General features: G+C 37.2%; 1 protein-coding gene across 1 annotated transcript in view; it reads left to right on the top strand.

Annotated features, from left to right (window-relative positions):
* WDR7 (WD repeat domain 7) overlaps positions 1 to 18,243 on the top strand; it is a 345,923-nt gene that overhangs the window by 117,069 nt on the left and 210,611 nt on the right. Inside the window, exons 18-19 of the mRNA XM_029921300.1 lie at positions 2,544 to 2,662; positions 4,352 to 4,475. Of these exons, the coding sequence (XP_029777160.1) occupies positions 2,544 to 2,662; positions 4,352 to 4,475 (243 nt within the window). The remainder of the gene's footprint in view (positions 1 to 2,543; positions 2,663 to 4,351; positions 4,476 to 18,243) is intronic.

Genomic DNA, 18,243 nt, shown 5'->3' with positions numbered 1-18,243 from the left:
CCATTTTACAACTTTATTTGTTAATGTCAGTGATGAGGGCCAGTTATGAAAATGTAATGCTACTCTTGGCTGGCATAAAGAGTGTTTCTTGCAGTCTAGAATGCTGTTAAAGAAGTGCAGACATGCTAATCTTTGATGGGAAGTAGGTCTTCAGAGGTGGATTGGTTTTCATAATGATGTTTGCCTCGCGATCTCGGCGTTAGAGCTAATGAGTTTATTTTTCATGTACCGTTACTCAGAGGTGAGGGGGAGATGTGAGGGGCCTCTTTGCATTCTCATACGAAAAGTCTTCAGACTAGTGATCAGCACCCGTGATTACAGACTGCGAGGAATTCACCTGTCTATCCTCCTTACTATTTCTGTTTCTGGATGAGGCAAAAATCCATAATTTCAAATTTTAAGATGTAGTTAGGCTACCATACTATCCCTGTGGACTTACACTAGTTGCAAGTATTTTTGGAGCTCTGAAAATGTGAATGGAATCCACAAACCTTTTTTCTCCACGAGCTACCGTAGGACTATTTATATTGCCTAGAAGCCTAACAGAACTTGTGAGCTCTGACTTACATCCACTCTCTTCGTCATGGGCCCAGTCTTCACCAGGGTGTGTAATATAAAAAGGAGGAAATTTACAAAATCTCAAACATAACCTAGATTTATTCTGACTCTTCATTAAAAAACAGAATTACCAGGCCATTCAATTGGAAAGAATGGTACAGTATCCATAAAGTATAGAGAGTTCTAAGTAACACTCCTTTGGAAAGAAAACACAGGAACACAAAATTGTAACTTAGTTTTTGTTTGGCTTCCCTGTCATAGATATGTACTAAGGTTAGTATGTGAAGACTGGATTTTAGCAAAAGTAGGGTCATATTTGCTAAGCTATTGTGAAAGATAGTAATTTGTTATTTCAGAAAAAGCTGTTGACTTCAGACCATGGTGAGAATCATTATCCTATTAAAATTTAGCTCATAAATACACTTCATACTTTCATGAGACATTGAAGCACTTAAATTATTAGGTGGTAATTTATATTTACATATATATATAGGTGTGTGTAGATAAATATATATATATATGTTCTCTATATATGTTTATCCTCTATTGGAAAGAAATAGTAATCTAAAATATATGTGCTCATCACCTTAATTATGTAATTATATAATCAGCTGATGAGAATTTCCTTACTGGGTGATGACTCTTTAGATAGGCAGCTTATTTGTCACTCATTCTCTCTCTCTCTTAACAATCCCAGTAATGGTTTTGAATTTTATGGTAGGGTTCTTGTTGTTTTATTTTAATTAATTTTTTAATGTTTATTTATTTTGAGAGAGCGAGAGACAGAGTACAAGCAGGAGAGTGGAAGGGAGAGGGAGACACAGAATCTGAAGCAGGCTCCAGGCTCTGAGCTGTCAGCATAGAGCCCAATGTGGGGTTCAAACTCATGAACCGTGAGATCATGACCTGAGCCGAAGTCGATGCCTAACCGACTGAACCACCCAGGCGCCTCAGTTCTTGTTTTAGAAGACTGTAGTTTAGATTATTTCAAAACATTGATTTGTTGAAATTCTATGATCACAGATAACTCAGCTTATATATGGTAATAGACAATTTTTTTTTCTGGCATTCATTCTTGTCTTTAAACGTTCTCTCCAGAAGGTGTAATGGTAATTACTGTGGATTAACAGTAGCTTCCTCATGATTTGGGAAGACTGAAGCATTTATCCTGTATATATTTTTCAGACACCTGCAAAACAGGGTTGAAATGACTATTTAAGAATATCTGGGTGCCGTTGCTTTTAGACATAGCAGTGGCTTACAGTGTTCGTTTTCTTCATATAATTAAGTTTCATATTATAGATGAGAATTTTTGGAAAAAAATAACTTTTATTCCCATAAATTAAAGTTAATGATGCTTAAGATTTTCTAAATTTTGGATTATCTGGTTTTTATTTTATGAAATGCCTGAATTCATGATTCCTCTCAAAGTTGATGTTATGTTACTCAGTTATGATTGTGATTAAATATCTGGTTTGCTTTGTAAGAGATCAATAAGTATTAATTAAAGGCCCTGTGAAAGACAAGAGAAGACATCTTTGTTGACTGACAAGGTGGTCATACACAGATGGCCAGGCCTTAAGTGACATGAACTTACCTTTGGTTATCTGCATGAATGCTGCTTGGCCAGAAAGAGGTTTCTAGTCTATTACTCTAGCACATGTTTATTTCTACACCTTCTTAACCCTGAATACGTTTTATCTTAGAAGTACTGTTTAGAAATTTGTTTTCCTTATAGAATTTGTATATACTTTATGTAGAAATTTATTTAAGACTTTGAGAGTTCATATAAGTCCCAACTGCTTGATTTAGAGATGAACTACATTTGATATGACTCTTTGTATAGAACATTTAATAAAAGTGGAAACCCGTTACAACATAATTTAGCACATTTGCCCTTTCTTTGGTTTTTGGTATATTTAAAGAAAAATCCTTAGGGAATGCCAAAATGTTTAAAGTATTTACAATATGTTACATTCTAACAGGATGGAGTCAGTTGGCTGCTATGCATTGTGTTATGCTGCCGGACCTGCTGGGCTTGGAGAAGTTTCGGCCTCCACTTCTAGAAATGCTGGCTCGGAGATGGCAAGATCGATGCTTGGAGGTAACAGGGATGTGATATGGATAGAAAACAAAATCGTGAAGGCAATAGACAAGTGTAAATTTGAAATGAAATGATTACTATTTGTCTAATTTCTTTTCACCAGTTTATTATGTGATAGAAAATATGGATTCCTGATTTTTCTTTCAGTTTATATATTAAACAGTAATGTTCCAGCTTGCGTATTTATTTACTTTTTAATCCAGTGAGTATTTGACAGAAGCTTTCATATACTTTAGGGAAAACTGTTTTAAGTATTGGTTTCTGTATAGATTGTACACATACATGCACACTCACATACAGACACCCACCTCCCCCCAAATCACACACTAAGTTGTAATTACATCAGTCAAAGTCTAAGTGTCTAGCCATTGTCCAGTGGAAGGTACTGTGTTATAATAAAATGAAAGTCTTTGGAATTCGAAGAGATCTGGGTTTAAATATCAGTTCTGCCAATTGTTAACTTTGTGACCCTGGGTAATTTACTTAACCTGTTTGAAGCTCGTTTGTAAAGTGGGGATAATAATATATTCCTCACGGGATTGCTGTCAGGATCAAATCAGATAATGCAAGTGAAACAGTTAGTACAGAGCCTGACACATGGTTGGAGCTCAATAAATGGTAGCTGTTATTTTGTGTTAATGGACTTCTGCCACATTAGATATTGCTTGGAATATAATATCCCCAGGAACTTGGAAGTGTTTTATAGAGAGAGGTTTCCTTTATTGGAATCTGTGGCATTTGACCTGTCTAGCTATAGCAGTTTGTATCATTCAGGATTTTGAATTTATCAAATATCAAGATTTCCCCTCTCTGATCTCCCTCCCCTCAACTTCCAAGTAGAATTGTACCACACTAACATCTTCATAGTTTTACACTGAATAGTATTTGAATTCACTTCAAAAATCAGTTATAATTAGAAAGTCTTTATTTAAACTCTTTTCAGACACTGCTGAGTTACCTCTTCAGTTCTAAAGAGTTAATAAATTGATCGATACACCACTTGACCATTGCCTAGCTTCTTTGACCTCATGCTTGTGGTAATTTGCCAGAAGACTAAAACTGCAAAGTGAAAGTTGTGTGTCGCATTGAAGGAAAAACCTGGGATGATGTAACTTGAATACTGGTTTCCTTCTACCGAACTAATACTAGTACACAGGAGTGTACTTATTTGCTGAAAACAAATTGTTTAAACATGTCTTAGGGATACATGAGTTGTGTGGATCTATACATGTGTTTGTATAAACAATACCTATTTAGCATGTATGACATAAAGAAATTCACTAGATAAGGTTAAATTTCTTCAGGCTTATAGAGAAGATACATTTAATGGCAACTTCCAACAACAACAATTACATGGAAATTTTAAAGTGAAAATGCTAAACGAAAGTGCAAGAATGTTTTAAAAGCTTTGGAAAAGGAAGTTTAAAACCCAATGCTGTGTAAATGTTCAAATATTCTGTCTATTAGTGTTAAAATATTATTCAGTGAGCTCATTCATTAAAATGTCTTTGATTTGCTCACATCCAGTTTATAAGTACTTAGTTCATTGTTTGGTCTGTAATTTTTCTCCTGTAAATTAATGTGACTTGTATATTTTCTAGCTTCACTTCGTTATGAACACCCAGGTTTTAAACACCTCACCAACTGATGTGCTTTCTGGTTTTTCATTTGGTTTGGTTTTCTGCTCAGGTCAGAGAGGCCGCGCAGGCCCTGCTTCTAGCCGAACTGAGAAGAATTGAGCAAGCGGGACGGAAGGAAGCCATCGATGCCTGGGCCCCATACTTACCTCAGTACATGGACCACGTCATATCGCGTGAGTTCTCTACAGAGCTTTCTGTGCTTGCATACGAAAGTACGAAACCTCACAGATGGACAGCAGTAAGCATCTCAACGAAAGGGAGACACTGAAAGTGAAAATAAGGGATCTCAGAATTCTGTGCATTCATTTTCCAAATCCCTATGGTTTGGAGTTTGGTTTAAAAATATCAAAATATTCTAATGGACTGGCCTCTTTTTTTTTTTTTTATGTTTATTTATTTACTTTGAGAGAGAGTACACTCAGGGGAGGGGCAGAGAGAGAGAGAGAAGGAGAAAGAGAGTATCCCAAGCAGGCTCTGTACTGTCAGCACAGAGTCTGGTGCAAGGCTCCATCTCATGAACTGTGAGATCATGACCTGAGCTGAAATCAGGAGTCAGACGCTTAACTGACTGCACCACCCAGGCACCCCCTCTAATGGACTGATCTCTTATAAACTTAATCCTCAATCAAAATTTCTACTCTATTGAAACAGTAGCATCTGTCTCTGTTGCATTATTATGCTTGTGGATGCCAGTGGGTAGTGATCTGATGATATGCACATGCAGTAGAGAGTAGATCCTTTCCAAGTTGAAGTTGGCATTGTGAATCCTTATGAAATAAAGACTGGGTAGAGTTGGACTGTTAAGAGAGAAAATTAGCAAAGATTTTTAAGGACAGATCTTTTCAGAAGAATATAATTTGAATGGATTGGGAAGGGCCTTGCGAAAAATTATTGAAGGGCTTGCACATTTTTTGCAGCATAAAACCTTTGTAATTATGCTGGTAAGTCAAACAGTCGTTGAAGAAAAGTTATATTGTGTTTTTTTTAGAAGAGTAATTTTTTTTATTATTTTTCTAAAGGAGGATTCAGAATTAAGGTTTTTTTTTTTCTTAAGTTCGTTTATTTTAAGAGAGAGAGAGGAGAAAGTGCAAGGGGAGACGGGATAGAGAGAGAGGGAGCAAGAGAGAACAAGAGAGAATCCCACACAGGCTCCATACTGCCAATGCAGAGCATGACGTGGGGCTTGAATTCAGGAGCAATGAGATCATGACCTGAGCTGAAGTCAGACACTTAACTGACTAAGCCGTCCAGGCACCCCCAGAATTAAAGTTTTAAACTGTTAGGTTGAGTATAAGACAAAATTAGTTTTCCTTTTTTTTTTTTTTTTTAGTTAAATTCTCAGTGAAACTTTTAAACTTTTTACTTTGAAAACTTGGCCTGGGTTTCAGGTGGCTTCATTTTAAATGATTTTTGCCAATATGAAATTCTGGGTCATAAGATGCTCATTATACATGTCAAGAGAGACAATACATGACAATACATGATTGAACAAGAAGGATATGGAAACAAGATTCAAAAAGGACTATAATTGTTGTAACTGGTATAATTCTATGAGCTGTTTGTCAGTGGTGACTCTAGTGATGTTTTTAGGGATGTGACCCTTGGACACTTCACCTTTCTCAGCCTCACTTTTATCACAGATGAAATGAAGGTGATAGACTATAGGGTTATTCTGAGTTAGGAATGAGGTCATCTTTGGGGAGCACATAGAACAGTGCCTAGGCTGTGGGTAAGCACTACATGTTAAATATATTCATAACCTATAAAAATGCAAATATGTGTTTTACATACCACCGTAACATCACATATTAACAACTATAATTAAAATCCTTTAATCTGTGTAGGTAACAGATTACTGAGACAATAATTGATTTTCATTTGCTTACTGGGAATCTGCCCATTTTTATAAAAGGAAATTTAAAAAACCAGGGTCTTCAAACACATGGATGCCATGAAAGGCATTAGGCTTAAAGTTCTTATTTAAATATGAATAGGCTTGAAAATCTACAAAAGGGGCACCTGGGTGGCTTGGTTGGTTAACTGCCCAACTTTACTTCAGGTCATGATCTCATTGTTTGTGATTTCAAGCCCCACTTCAGTCTCTCTGCTTCGGATCTTCTGTCTCCCTCTGCTCCTCCCTTGTTTGCACTCTCACTCTCAAAAATAAATAAATAAATAAATTAAATAGGGGCGCTTGGGTGGTTCAGTGGGTTAAGTGTCCGACTTCAGCACAGATCATGATCTTGCAGTTTGTGGGTTCGAGCCCTGCATCAGGCTCTGCTGACAGCTCAGAGCTTGGAGCCTACTTCAGATTCTCTGTCTCCTTCTCTCTCTGCTCCTACCTGACTTGTGCTCTGTCTCTCTCTCAAAAATAAACATTAAAAAGATTTTTTTAAAAAAACATTAAAAAAATCTTTTACAACATTAAAAGGATGTTTAAAAGAATAAGACTAGGATGCAAAAATTTCTCCTCTTGACTATTTGAAGAGCTGGAACAGTGCTATTTTTTCAGTAACTTGTGACTCTTAGCTTCATAATATTCTGGAAAACAGCTCATCAACTTATCATAAATTTATTGAATAAAAGATGCCCCAATTTAAGGACAGACTATTAATAAGATACTGTAGACTAGATTGAAGAGGAAACATTGGCAAATCATTGGAGGTCCTTTTGAAAGAAGAACACTTCTTATGGAAATCTTGAGAAACCATTTCTGGACACCTTTATTTGGAATGGACTACAGTGGGCGAGTGGGCTGACGTAGAGTAAGTAGCTGGGCAGCTACTATGGAGGGGAGATGGGAGCCAGACCTAGATGTAGATAGAATGGAATAGAAGGTATTTCTAAGGCTTGATTACAGATTACATAGAAAGGTCTATGAAAAACACCAAAGATGCGGACCGTGTATTCTTGACAGTTTGGGAAGAGAGGTATCATTAACAATGGTGGTGAATGCCATTTTGTTTTATTTTCCTGGAAAGAAGGGAATGAGTTAGCTACAATATAAAAGTGTAATTTGGTCACAAATTACTCCCTGAAGCAATGATACGAATGTATATGCTGCTGGGTGAGAGGTCTATTAGAAGGTCCAGAGAGGATACAGTATAAGGAAAATAATCACAATACCTACCATTAATTGAACACTTTCTCTGTCAGGCTTTTGCTAAGTGCCTGGTCTGTGTTATTTCATTAAACCAGTGCAGTAAGCCTGTAAGCTGCCACCCCCCACTTTTTTCTCTCCCAAGAGAAAAGAATTTTCTTAAGGTCGCTCAGTTACTAAGTGAGTGCCAGACTATAAAACTTACTGTCTTTTTTTTTTTCTTTTTAATGCTTTTTAAAATTTATTTATTTTTGAAAGAGAGGGAAAGAGTGCAATCAGGGGAGGGTCAGAGAGAGAGGGAGACACAGAATCTGAAGCAGGCTCCAGGCTCTCAGCTAGCTGTCAGCAGAGTCCGACACGGGGCTCGAACCCACGAACTGTAAGATCATGACCTGAGCCGAAGCCGGATGCCTAACCAACTGAGCCACCCAGGCGCCCCCAAAACTTACTGTCTTAACCGCTGTTTATTCCATCTTGCTTCCTCCAGCATCCTTAGATCTTAAAATGGCGGTAGGGGTAGAAGAAATGAGTAGATATTTGCTTTAGCTGGTCCTGATCTCAGACACTGTCATTTCTAGCCGTAGTAAATTTAACAGCAGTGGCACGGAGCAGAAACAGAACTGTTAGAAAATTACTTGGTGCCCGTTCTCGTCATTGTTGAAGCGTAAACGAGGCTGTTCTCAGGTCAGATTTCAACCTTTCCATGTATGTAAATTAAAGTCCTTCATATTTAGTTACACTATCCTAGATTACTTTATTAATGAACAGAACACTGGCCTAATATTTTCATCTTTTCACTCACTGTTATTATATTTTTAGTGAAAGAATAAGCATGTTTTCTACATGTGACTAAAACGGCTTGCACTAACAACTCTTGCTATAATATATCAATCTATTCTGGAACTTTTCCATTGCCTGAGTATAAAATTAGTTTTAGTTTGCTTTTCTGGGAGCTTTCTATTTTAATAAAATACGTCAAGCTGAAGGAGTAAGGATTCTGAATGTGTGAAAGGAGAAGAAAGCCTACAATAAATGAGAAATGACCACACAGGGCTGTTGAGCAGATTTGCTGTCCAAAGGGATCAAAAGGTTATGGAACCAGCTGGTGGGCAGCCCACACCTGCCATAACATGCTTGTGGTGAGATCGCTTCAACCGTGGTCATTAATGTTTGAGGAGATGAGTATTGTAGCGAGCTAACAGCACAAAACCCAACTTAAACCCTATTATTAGCATAGGAGTTTTCTTACTGAAGTAGGTAAAAATATTAAGCAGTGTATCTGGTAAAAGATATCATTCATCAGGTATTTTCTTATAACTTAATTGTCCTAAGCATTTAAAAATGTGCAATAATTCCCTATGCAATATTGGCAGCTCCTAAGTTATGACTCGAGCTTGATCTAAGAGTCCCTTTGTTAGATATTTGTCTGAGACCCTGAACATTCTTTTGCTTGAAGATCAGTATGTCGTACCGGGCTGATGGACTGTGCCAGCCCTTGGCCTTAGAGCTCTGGAGCCCGAGGTTTAAAGTGGGAACGACCTTTCTCTCACTTCCAAGCCAGTAAGTCACTGAGCTGGGACTAAGGTGACAAGCCTACTGGTCATACTGACTGGGGTCTCCTGGAATGTTTATTTAGGTACATGATGCAACAAAAGCCTTGTGTAGGTTTGTCTGAGAACCTAAGGGAAGCAATGGGCTGGAAGCCCGTTGCTTTTCTTAGTGCTGTGGAGAGCACTCAAGGAGGAGCTTTCTTTCTTTCTTTTTTTTTTTTAATGTTTTATTTATTTTTGATACAGAGAGAGACAGAGCATGAGAGGGGGAGGGGCAGAGAGAGAAGGAGACACAGAACAGGAAGCAGGCTCCAGGCTCTGAGCTAGCTGTCAGCACAGAGCCTGATGCAGGGCTCGAACCCACAAATGTGAGATCTGACCTGAGCCGAAGCCGGAGGCTTAACCCACTGAGCCACCCAGGACCCCAAGGAGGAGCTTTCTGTACTGCGCCCAGCACGGTACCTTACACGCCTAGTGGGTGTTGGCTGACTGTCCCCTTTCCTTTGCTGTGCTGGTTTCTGTAGTTCTGTTCTCATTATTGTCACTGCCGCCGACTTCACTTGAATTTGTCTTGCTGACGGATCTGGCTGTAGACCCGAAATCACCAGGGAGGAAGAAGGAGCAGCGGCCTGCCTTAACTGAAAGGCCAGTTCACAAATGTTCATAAAAACCAAGTCCTAATTGAGTGATACAAGAATTTTGCCTCAGGTGATGGAGCCCTGTCCCAGAATGAGTTAGGAAACATATTATCCTTTACAAATGCAGGCAGGATGTAAACTTTTGATACCTCATTTCCGATAGAAAGTTCTGAGGGTAAGTGTATTGTGATTCTGACTATATGGTAACAGGACTGGAATTATAAATGTTGCATACATTCTTGTGAAAATGACTTATGTGCATATTGTAAATATTTTCTGAGTTCTCACTCTTTAGCATGTATTTACTGTCAGTTTTATGTTACAAAATACATTTTAGAAATTCTGAGGATTCTTTTTACTAACAGGATTAAAGTTATTTTGTGAACTGTGTTATATTCAGAGGAAAATGACTAAGTTGACTCAGATTTATTTTGAAGGGAAGCTATTTTGCAGAGCCCACTTTTTATCTTTCTTTTTGTGACATTCTACATGTAGCATTTTGATAATTGACTTTTTTATGAGGTCAAGCTCCTGCTAGTTTATGAAATATACCCACACTTGCCCTTCATCCCCGGCACTGTCTACTTGGAGGTAAATGCTGATGGTTCCCGATTTCCTTTGGCCTGTGATGCAGAGTGACCTTAGAGGGCATGAGGTCGCAAGCGTAATTATTTCTCGAATGTTGTATTCTGCTTGCACACTGTGGCTCATCTCCTCCTTTAATTTCAGCAACATTAAACACATAAAAGTTACTACCATTATATAAATCAAAATCTCTTCTAAAGAGGGTGCTCTTGTAATTTTATGCAGTTATGACCAATGTAGGATTAATTTGCAAATTTATCATCTCAGATATTGATAGAAGGTTGTGTAACACATCGTGTTTAATACGTATTGATGTCATCAGAAAGAACAATCCTTTGTTCTCATCGAGTCCCTGCCTTTTTAGCTTCCTTTTGTGTTAAGGTTACCAGGGTTAGGCTCGTCTTTTTTTTTTTTTTTTTTTTTTATCCCCCTTGGAAACAGAATAGGATTTCTTTGTTCAGTGAAAGACACTCCTGGTAGATGATTTGGGTTTGACTTTCAACAAGCCACACTGTAGTACCTATTTTAACCTGGAATTGAAGTCACTTTTCTGATGACTATAAGGTAGTGGTCATTCTGAGCACACATGTGGATGGACCAACCATATACAAGAAGGTAAGGTGGAACTATATATTACAGAAGTAGTGGAGGAGTATTTGTAGCTAGTAAAAATTTGAATATTATGCATTCTTTGGTAGGCAGATATTTTCAGGGTTTGCTGTGGAGAGGAAGGGGAGAGGATAGGGTGGGATTTGCTAAGTATGATTTAAAGGAGCCTCTCCCCCATGCCCAGAGGCCTTAAACTACACAGCGTTCCTTCCTTTATTTTTTATATGCGCCTCAGTTATTTGGAACTCTCTAATAGCCTTCCAAGAAATGGTTTTCTAGATAACCGAGGGTTTAAAAGTCACTAAATGATTGGAGTTTTTAAAAAATGTTAACCCTTTATGTTGAAAATAGCTCAGAACACTTCTGGCTTTTTAAACATCTTCTCAATAGCCAGCGTTACTGTTTTGGCCCATGCTGTAAAATTACTGCCATTTGCTTATTGAAGAGAGTGGACCCGCTTATCTTAACATAAAGGACACAGACTGAAATGCCTCTCATGTTTCATATTTTTAAAAAAATAACTTTCCTTCTTCCTCTTTTTATTGTCTGGGAGTTGTTTCCAATTTTTGCTGGTGGGCTCTTTTGTCTCACCCCTTAGAGCTTCTGCCCTGCGCTCATGTTTTCAGTGTCCCAGGAGTATGGAAGCCAGGCAGCCAAACTTATTTGAGCTAAATATAAAAGAAGAGTAAATTGGTTAAGAATAAGAGCTCTCTGATGGGGGAAAAAAATCCCTAAGCGTTAGTGTAAGCACTTTGTGGTGTCTCTGTTGGCTCTTTCCGTTCTGCTTACTTGACTACTTTCTCGGGTCTGTTGTTGCATTCTGGGTGTCTCTCTCTTCTTCAGAAAAAATATTCTAATTAAAATTGGGGGACATGAGGGAAAACCACTTGGTTGCTCATAAAGAACTGAGAATTCTAAAACAGTTCTTTTGTAATTAACGCCTCCTTTGTGAATCCGCTGAAATGAACGGGCGAGGTTTCCTCAGAAGTACCTACGGTTGTTACCTGGTCGAAGGGAGTGTGCATCGAGGTTAGAAAGGGAAAGCGTTGAGTTATGGCGACATGATCTACAGAAAAAGTACTTGATGTTCTGTGGAAAGTCTTATGTGGAGAGGCAGAAGGGTACATCTCAAGATAAACTGTATTATGCAGAGCGCCCTGTATTTGTGTTGTATCTGTTTGCAGTGTTAAGTCTGGACCAAAGGGATTTGTTTCTCTTTTTTCTTCCTGTGTGTCAGAGCGGTGGGGCTTAAGTTTAAGCACTCTAGACTGATTATGTATTTAGCAGCATTAAACTGTTGTACTTATCTATATTTGGCTACTAACCTAATAGAATAACACAATTTCTTTTTAATCAGTCACAACTATTTAAGGGAAAATCCTTTAGTTCCGTGTGACTTGAGTTCTTTGAGGTGATCTGTAATATTCTTGTAATTGTCCTTAAGTCCTTTTTACAAGTCGTGGAAATGAGAGTAGTAAACTGGCAAATTTAAAAAGGAAAGCATTACTGGATCGATCAGTTATTTAGACTTTACTTCTAAGTAAACAAAACTCTGTTCTCAGGAAATGCTGTAGGCTGGGAACTCCACAGGGCGAGGGAACTTCACGCTGGCAGGGAAGTCCTCTGTAGCTGGCAGGGAAGTCCTCTGTAACATGGTTTCTGGTCATCACCAGGGGACCCCTGTGACGGTCTCCTCTGTGGGACAAAGCAGGAGTGAAGCAGGAGGAAATTCAGTAACTTCTTCCCTACATCACAGGGAGGGGTGGGGGGTTCTGTTAAGTGTGGGACTGTTTGCATGCTTCTTCCTGTCATTACATCGGCTCCTATGGAGAAGCTTCTGGAGCCCAAAGGATTTGAAATAATGGTAGTGATTTTCTCATGCCCCCTTGTTTCTCTTATTCACAAGCCTCTCTGTCGCGCTCCCTTCAGTACAGAAATTAGTCACCTCTCCTGAGTTGTAGTTGATGGCAACACCCCTAGGAGGCATGGCTGACTTTCTTTGAGGTGTTCTTACATGTATTGCCTGCTGTAAGAAGTTGAAGGCACTTAAGCCTATGAAGACTACTTTATAAAAGAAAAACTCATTCAACCTGTGACACATTGTTAAAAAAAAATGGTGTTCAAATTGAAATGCCTGATGTACCTTTAGCTGAGTTTCTAGTGGCCTTTGCTATAATAAATGACCTAATATTAGTTGCTATGAAGAGTATGATATTGATTTGTGCCATTAGTCTCTTGCTGATTTGCTGAGGAACAAAAATTTATAATGCTAATGGAAATAAAGTACTTTACAAAACACTGCACACGAATACCGGAACATGTCTTTGTAATAGAGCAAGTGTCTAGTAAGCTTTTAAATATAAATTTTCCTTATTCTAGTACAGATTACTCCAGTATAGGAGCTCAGGGTCCTGTTCAGCCGGTTTTCACAGAACAAAAAAGCAGAGTTGATTATCTTGTGATGTCTTAAATCCTAGACACTTAATATACATGCGCAAATCCAATTTTGATTGGATTGTGAGACATTTGTAATTTTATGCTGTATTTCTAACTTTATTATCTCTGTTGACTGGACATTCTGTTTAAGTGCATTGTTTTAGTGTTTTAGCATGAAGTCTTGTGATCTACATAGTGACAAAATAGTTTACAGTTTGAAAATAAAACAGTAACTTAGAGTTATTACAAGAAAATTACATGAACCTATTTTACCCATAATATTTTGATTGTATAAGCTAGTTAGAGATTTAGTTGGACTCTTGCATATAAGTTCTGGGATTAAAATGATCAAAGTATAGTAAGATATCTTTGCCTTCCTTGTTCTGCATTTTGGGGAAAGAATGGTATTTTATATTTTATTCTTCCTTGGTATTGTCCTGATGATTTATTACTTCTGCTATCTATTTTAGTTAAGCAGATTCTGATATGAATAAGTGTTTAAATGTGCTTTAATATTTATAAATGGTTTTATTGTGCATGACATTTGCAGACTTGGTTAATATTTTAGCACCTCTACTACACAAACATGAAGAAAAAAATTTGTTTTATTGGTTTGAGCACCCGAATTGACCCCAGTAAGATTGAGATTGATCTGGTTTCTTTCAGCCTGTTAAATGCCAATCCAGTCATCTGTAACAATACTTAGTATTTTTGTAATCTTTCTGTACATATTCCTGCATTTGTTCTTCACAACCTACCCATCATTTGAAAAGATTTTCCTTGCTTGGTTTAGAGGCGCAAACAATTGCAACCACCAATGCTATTGCTTGTTGTTTTTGAAAATTGTTGCTTACAGTAAATGTCCATGCTATGATCACAGCTCTTTTTTTTTGTAAACCTTATGAAAGGACTTTACATTTTACTGAGAAATGATGATGAGGCTTGTGCTAAAGAACACTCAGCTTTGGGAAATGGAAATGGAAGAGGAGGGATGGTCCATAATACATGAGTATTCCTGCTGATTTTATGATGTAAAATGAAATTACATCTCTCTAATAATTAAACATTATTTAACAAATTCTGGCGTAGCTCATGGGTGTAAGACATAAATTAGCTTCTTTTAGAGACATTTTTCTATTTCAGGCATGAAGGGAAGAAGGCTTTTTCTTCTCTGCTAGAGGGAGAGTGGCTAACGGGTCTTATTCAGGTTTGGTTTGGTTTTGATTTTGGCTTGTGTTTTTTTCTCTTAAAGCAAGGATTAGTCTTTGAAACAAATAATATCAAAGTCAGAGGAACTGAACTAGAAATAAATCTCTGAATTCTGGGCGACAGGTGGAGGATTGAGGATTTGTAGTCTTAACGTAATATATGGTGCTTCTTAGAACATATTTATGCAGGTTTCCAACTGACCACATAATCTTGGATGTGACCTATTTTAAGATGTGATCAGGATTCTGAGATGGTCCTCAGCTTTTCCCAGATAGAAGTTGACTGGGCACTTTAGGGTTGGAAGCCCTTCTCATTCCATTTCATCACCGGCCACTGCTGTGGAGAAGAGATTCAAGCCCAGGGATTCTCAGATGGAGGGTGAGAGGTAGAGATGAGTTTTGAAAGACGATTGTGCCGGACATTGTTCCCTCCTCAACTGAGGATCTGTATTCATTCGTTTCATAGCTGCTCGGGCAGATGACAATAATTAGGGAGAAAAACACCGTTTTTCCAGATGATTTTTCTGATGATGGATAAGCAAGTAATTTACTGAACCAGATTTTTGGGTGGGAAGTCCAATTACTTGGAAAGGGGTAGCAGAAGACCCTGCTTCACCCAGCATTCGCTGTAAGGCCCAGAGAGATCACTAAGCTTCTGCACGTCTTTATCTAGTTCAGTCCCTTTTTATACAAAAGGAGGGGAATGAACAAATCTATGTTTTTCAAACTTTTTAAGATAGTAAACTTATATATGAAATTGTAACCACAGTCACAATATATAAAACAAATAAGTAGTACTAATAAATAAATACTAATAAATAAAACTAATAGTTTTAATGCTTATTTTTGAGAGAAGGAGAGAGAGAGAAAGAGAAAGAGAGAGAGAGCGAGCATGTGTGCGAGCGGGGGAGGGGCAGAGAGAGAGAGAGGGAGACCCAGAATTCGAAGCGGGCTCAAGGCTCTGAACTGTCAGCACAGAGCCCAATGAGATCATGACTTGAACTGAAGTCAGATGCTCAACAGACTGAGTCACCCAGGCATCCTTTAAATCTGTTTTTAAGTGAAAAAGAAATAGTTTCTTGTCCTTTGCAGCCCTCATGCTCTTCTTTTGACTTTGGAGGTTCTAAGTAGTGCAATCAAAAACTAGTTCACTGTCTGCTCTCTAAATGCCTCTTGTTTTAACAAATGATACCCCCACACCCGTACACACAATGACACAAGGCAGGATCACAGGCTTTCCCTTAAATATGGGCATTCCTAAAATTTGTTATTATGCAGAACAACCTTTATTTCCTATATAACTCTTGTGGTTCTTTGCGGCAACCTATGACATATAGTCATGTGCTGCTTCTCCAGCCCATGACAGGGGTCTTCTAGGGCTTCTCCCTAAGCAAGTAATAAGCTGAACCAGATTTTTAATAATAAAATTTATTATTAAAATAACAATTTTAATAATAGTGTGTGCCTTCAACATACTGCCTGAAGGAGTCGTCTCCAGGAAGCCCAGAGACAATTTTGAATATACTACATTAATGTTTGATACATACTTTATTATCATTTTGAGTTAGAATGTGCTAACCTTTCAGATGTGACTGGCCAACTATCTGTATAATGTAAATATGGATTTATATATATTCAGTCTTTTTTTAATAGTCATGATCCACTCGACAAAGCTCTGTAGTAATCACTTTTAGCCCATGTGACTTAATGAATTGTCATCGGATGAGGCTCAGTATGTTAATTCAGATGGTCTTCCCCCTCAACCCCTGCCCCAAGGCATGAGTGCAGTACTGTTTCTGTAATATATTTATTTGTGTGCCTTCTTAAGTATGTTATTTGAGTTTTGGTTATTTTTTTCTTTCATGCTAAATATTTAAAGACCTATTTTTGTTTTAAATTGAATTTTTGGTTGAGGAATTCTTATGTAATTCTGTACATTCTTGCCTCCTTATATTATTATTTTTTAAATCATTGGCTCTACATGGCCTGTGACCAGGTGGTTACATGGGATTAGCATGATGCACAACAGGAATATTTATTCTTCAAGTCAACCATTGAGGCATATGAGCAGGAAAACGGAGATGAGTTACTTATTATTATTATTATTATTATTATTTTTGCTTTTGGCCAAAGCATATTTAAATGCTTCTTAAAAAAGCAGACTTGCCTCTTTCCTTTCTACTAATTGTGTGGCCAACATCTTGAGTAGTGATTGGTAGAGGGGAGAAAACACATCACCCAGGGGTGGTGTCACAGGAGTTGTATTAACCTTTACGACTAATCAGTAAATCTTTTGTTCTTAACTCCTCTCGGAGTCGCAGTATAGAGATGTCAGGATGGGTTGTGAGATGATCCATTTGAATGCCAAATATAACTTTATAGACTAGTTTTGGATAAAATATATATCTGTTTTCCTATTCAATTTTAAAGACTTTGTATTTTGGAATATTTCAAACATTCATAAACATAGAGAGTAATGTAATGAACCTCCATGTACCTATTGCCGGGCTCAACATTTTTTTAGCTCGTGGGCAGTCTTACCTTATGTGTCCACCTCCAAAAACACCTGCTCCTCTATTGTAACCAGTTCTCGGCCACGATGTCCCATTGTCTAGCAATATCTCAGTTTGTATCTTAAAAGCAAAAAGCTCTCTCTGTCTCTCTCTCTCTCTATATATATGTCTATGTATAGTACAGTACCATTAGAATGACAAAAATAACTCATGCCTGAGTCAGCATATGGGAGCCCTCATCCTTTTATGGGGGAATGGTATTTTAACTCACAAACTGAGCAATAGGTATCTCTTTGCTATCTGGTCATTCAGGTGAGCACATGTACTCATTTCTGTTTGGATCTTATATATATAATATACATATATTATATCGTATATAAAATATGTAATATTTTGAGTCATATATTGATTATATATAAACAAAGTTGCATATACTTTCTATTAAATATGCTACTACAAAATTTTTACTTAATTTCTGTAAGGTTATGTTTGTGTCTACTTCCCCCATTTTTATAGTCTTGTTTCTAAATGACTGTGTAAGCATTAATCCACTCCCCCCTCCCCCAATAAACACACAACAGTTTAAAACAATGTCAGTGCTCTCATAATATGGTTATTATAAACTTTATGTGGTGTTTTTGTATTCGTTTTGCAGTTCTTTTGCTTAGGGTATAATTCATTAAAGATGAATAGTTGAAATATGCTTAACATCTCTGGGAATATCTCTTCTGTGTGATTATACTACCCATATGATACACCTTTTGGTTTATTGGTTTCATTTCACCTTCAATTACTTATTTTTTACTCTCAGTTTTATTTGTTCAAACATTTCTGTTTTTTAAGAGTGTTTTTGAATCTTAATTATATAGGTGAGGTTTTAGGTTGACTTTTTAAAAATGTATTTTTAATGGTTATATAAAACATTTACATGATTGCCAAGTCAAACAACAAAATAAGGTGTATTCAGAGTTTAGTTTCTCTCCTCCCCTGCGCCCTTTACTCTATTTCCTTTCTCACTGGAGGTTGTCCTTTCTTTCTTTTTTTTTTCTGATATGAATTTTTTTTCACATTTTATTTTATTTTATTATTATTTTTTTCTATTTATTTATTTTTTTAACATATGCAATTATTTTCCATCATTTACAATACAGTAGTTACAATGACACTCCAAACAGAAAAGCAAAGTAAAAAATCAAAACCCCAACTTCTATTTCATGTAATTAGACTTATACAGAAATTAGAAGGTTAAGTAACAACTAGTTAATCACCTAATTTCACAGCTATCTGAAGTGGCAATCGTTA

This window comes from Suricata suricatta, chromosome 14, assembly GCF_006229205.1.
Source record: "Suricata suricatta isolate VVHF042 chromosome 14, meerkat_22Aug2017_6uvM2_HiC, whole genome shotgun sequence".
NCBI lineage: Eukaryota > Metazoa > Chordata > Mammalia > Carnivora > Herpestidae > Suricata > Suricata suricatta.
This window is presented reverse-complemented; position numbering and strand designations above follow the sequence as displayed.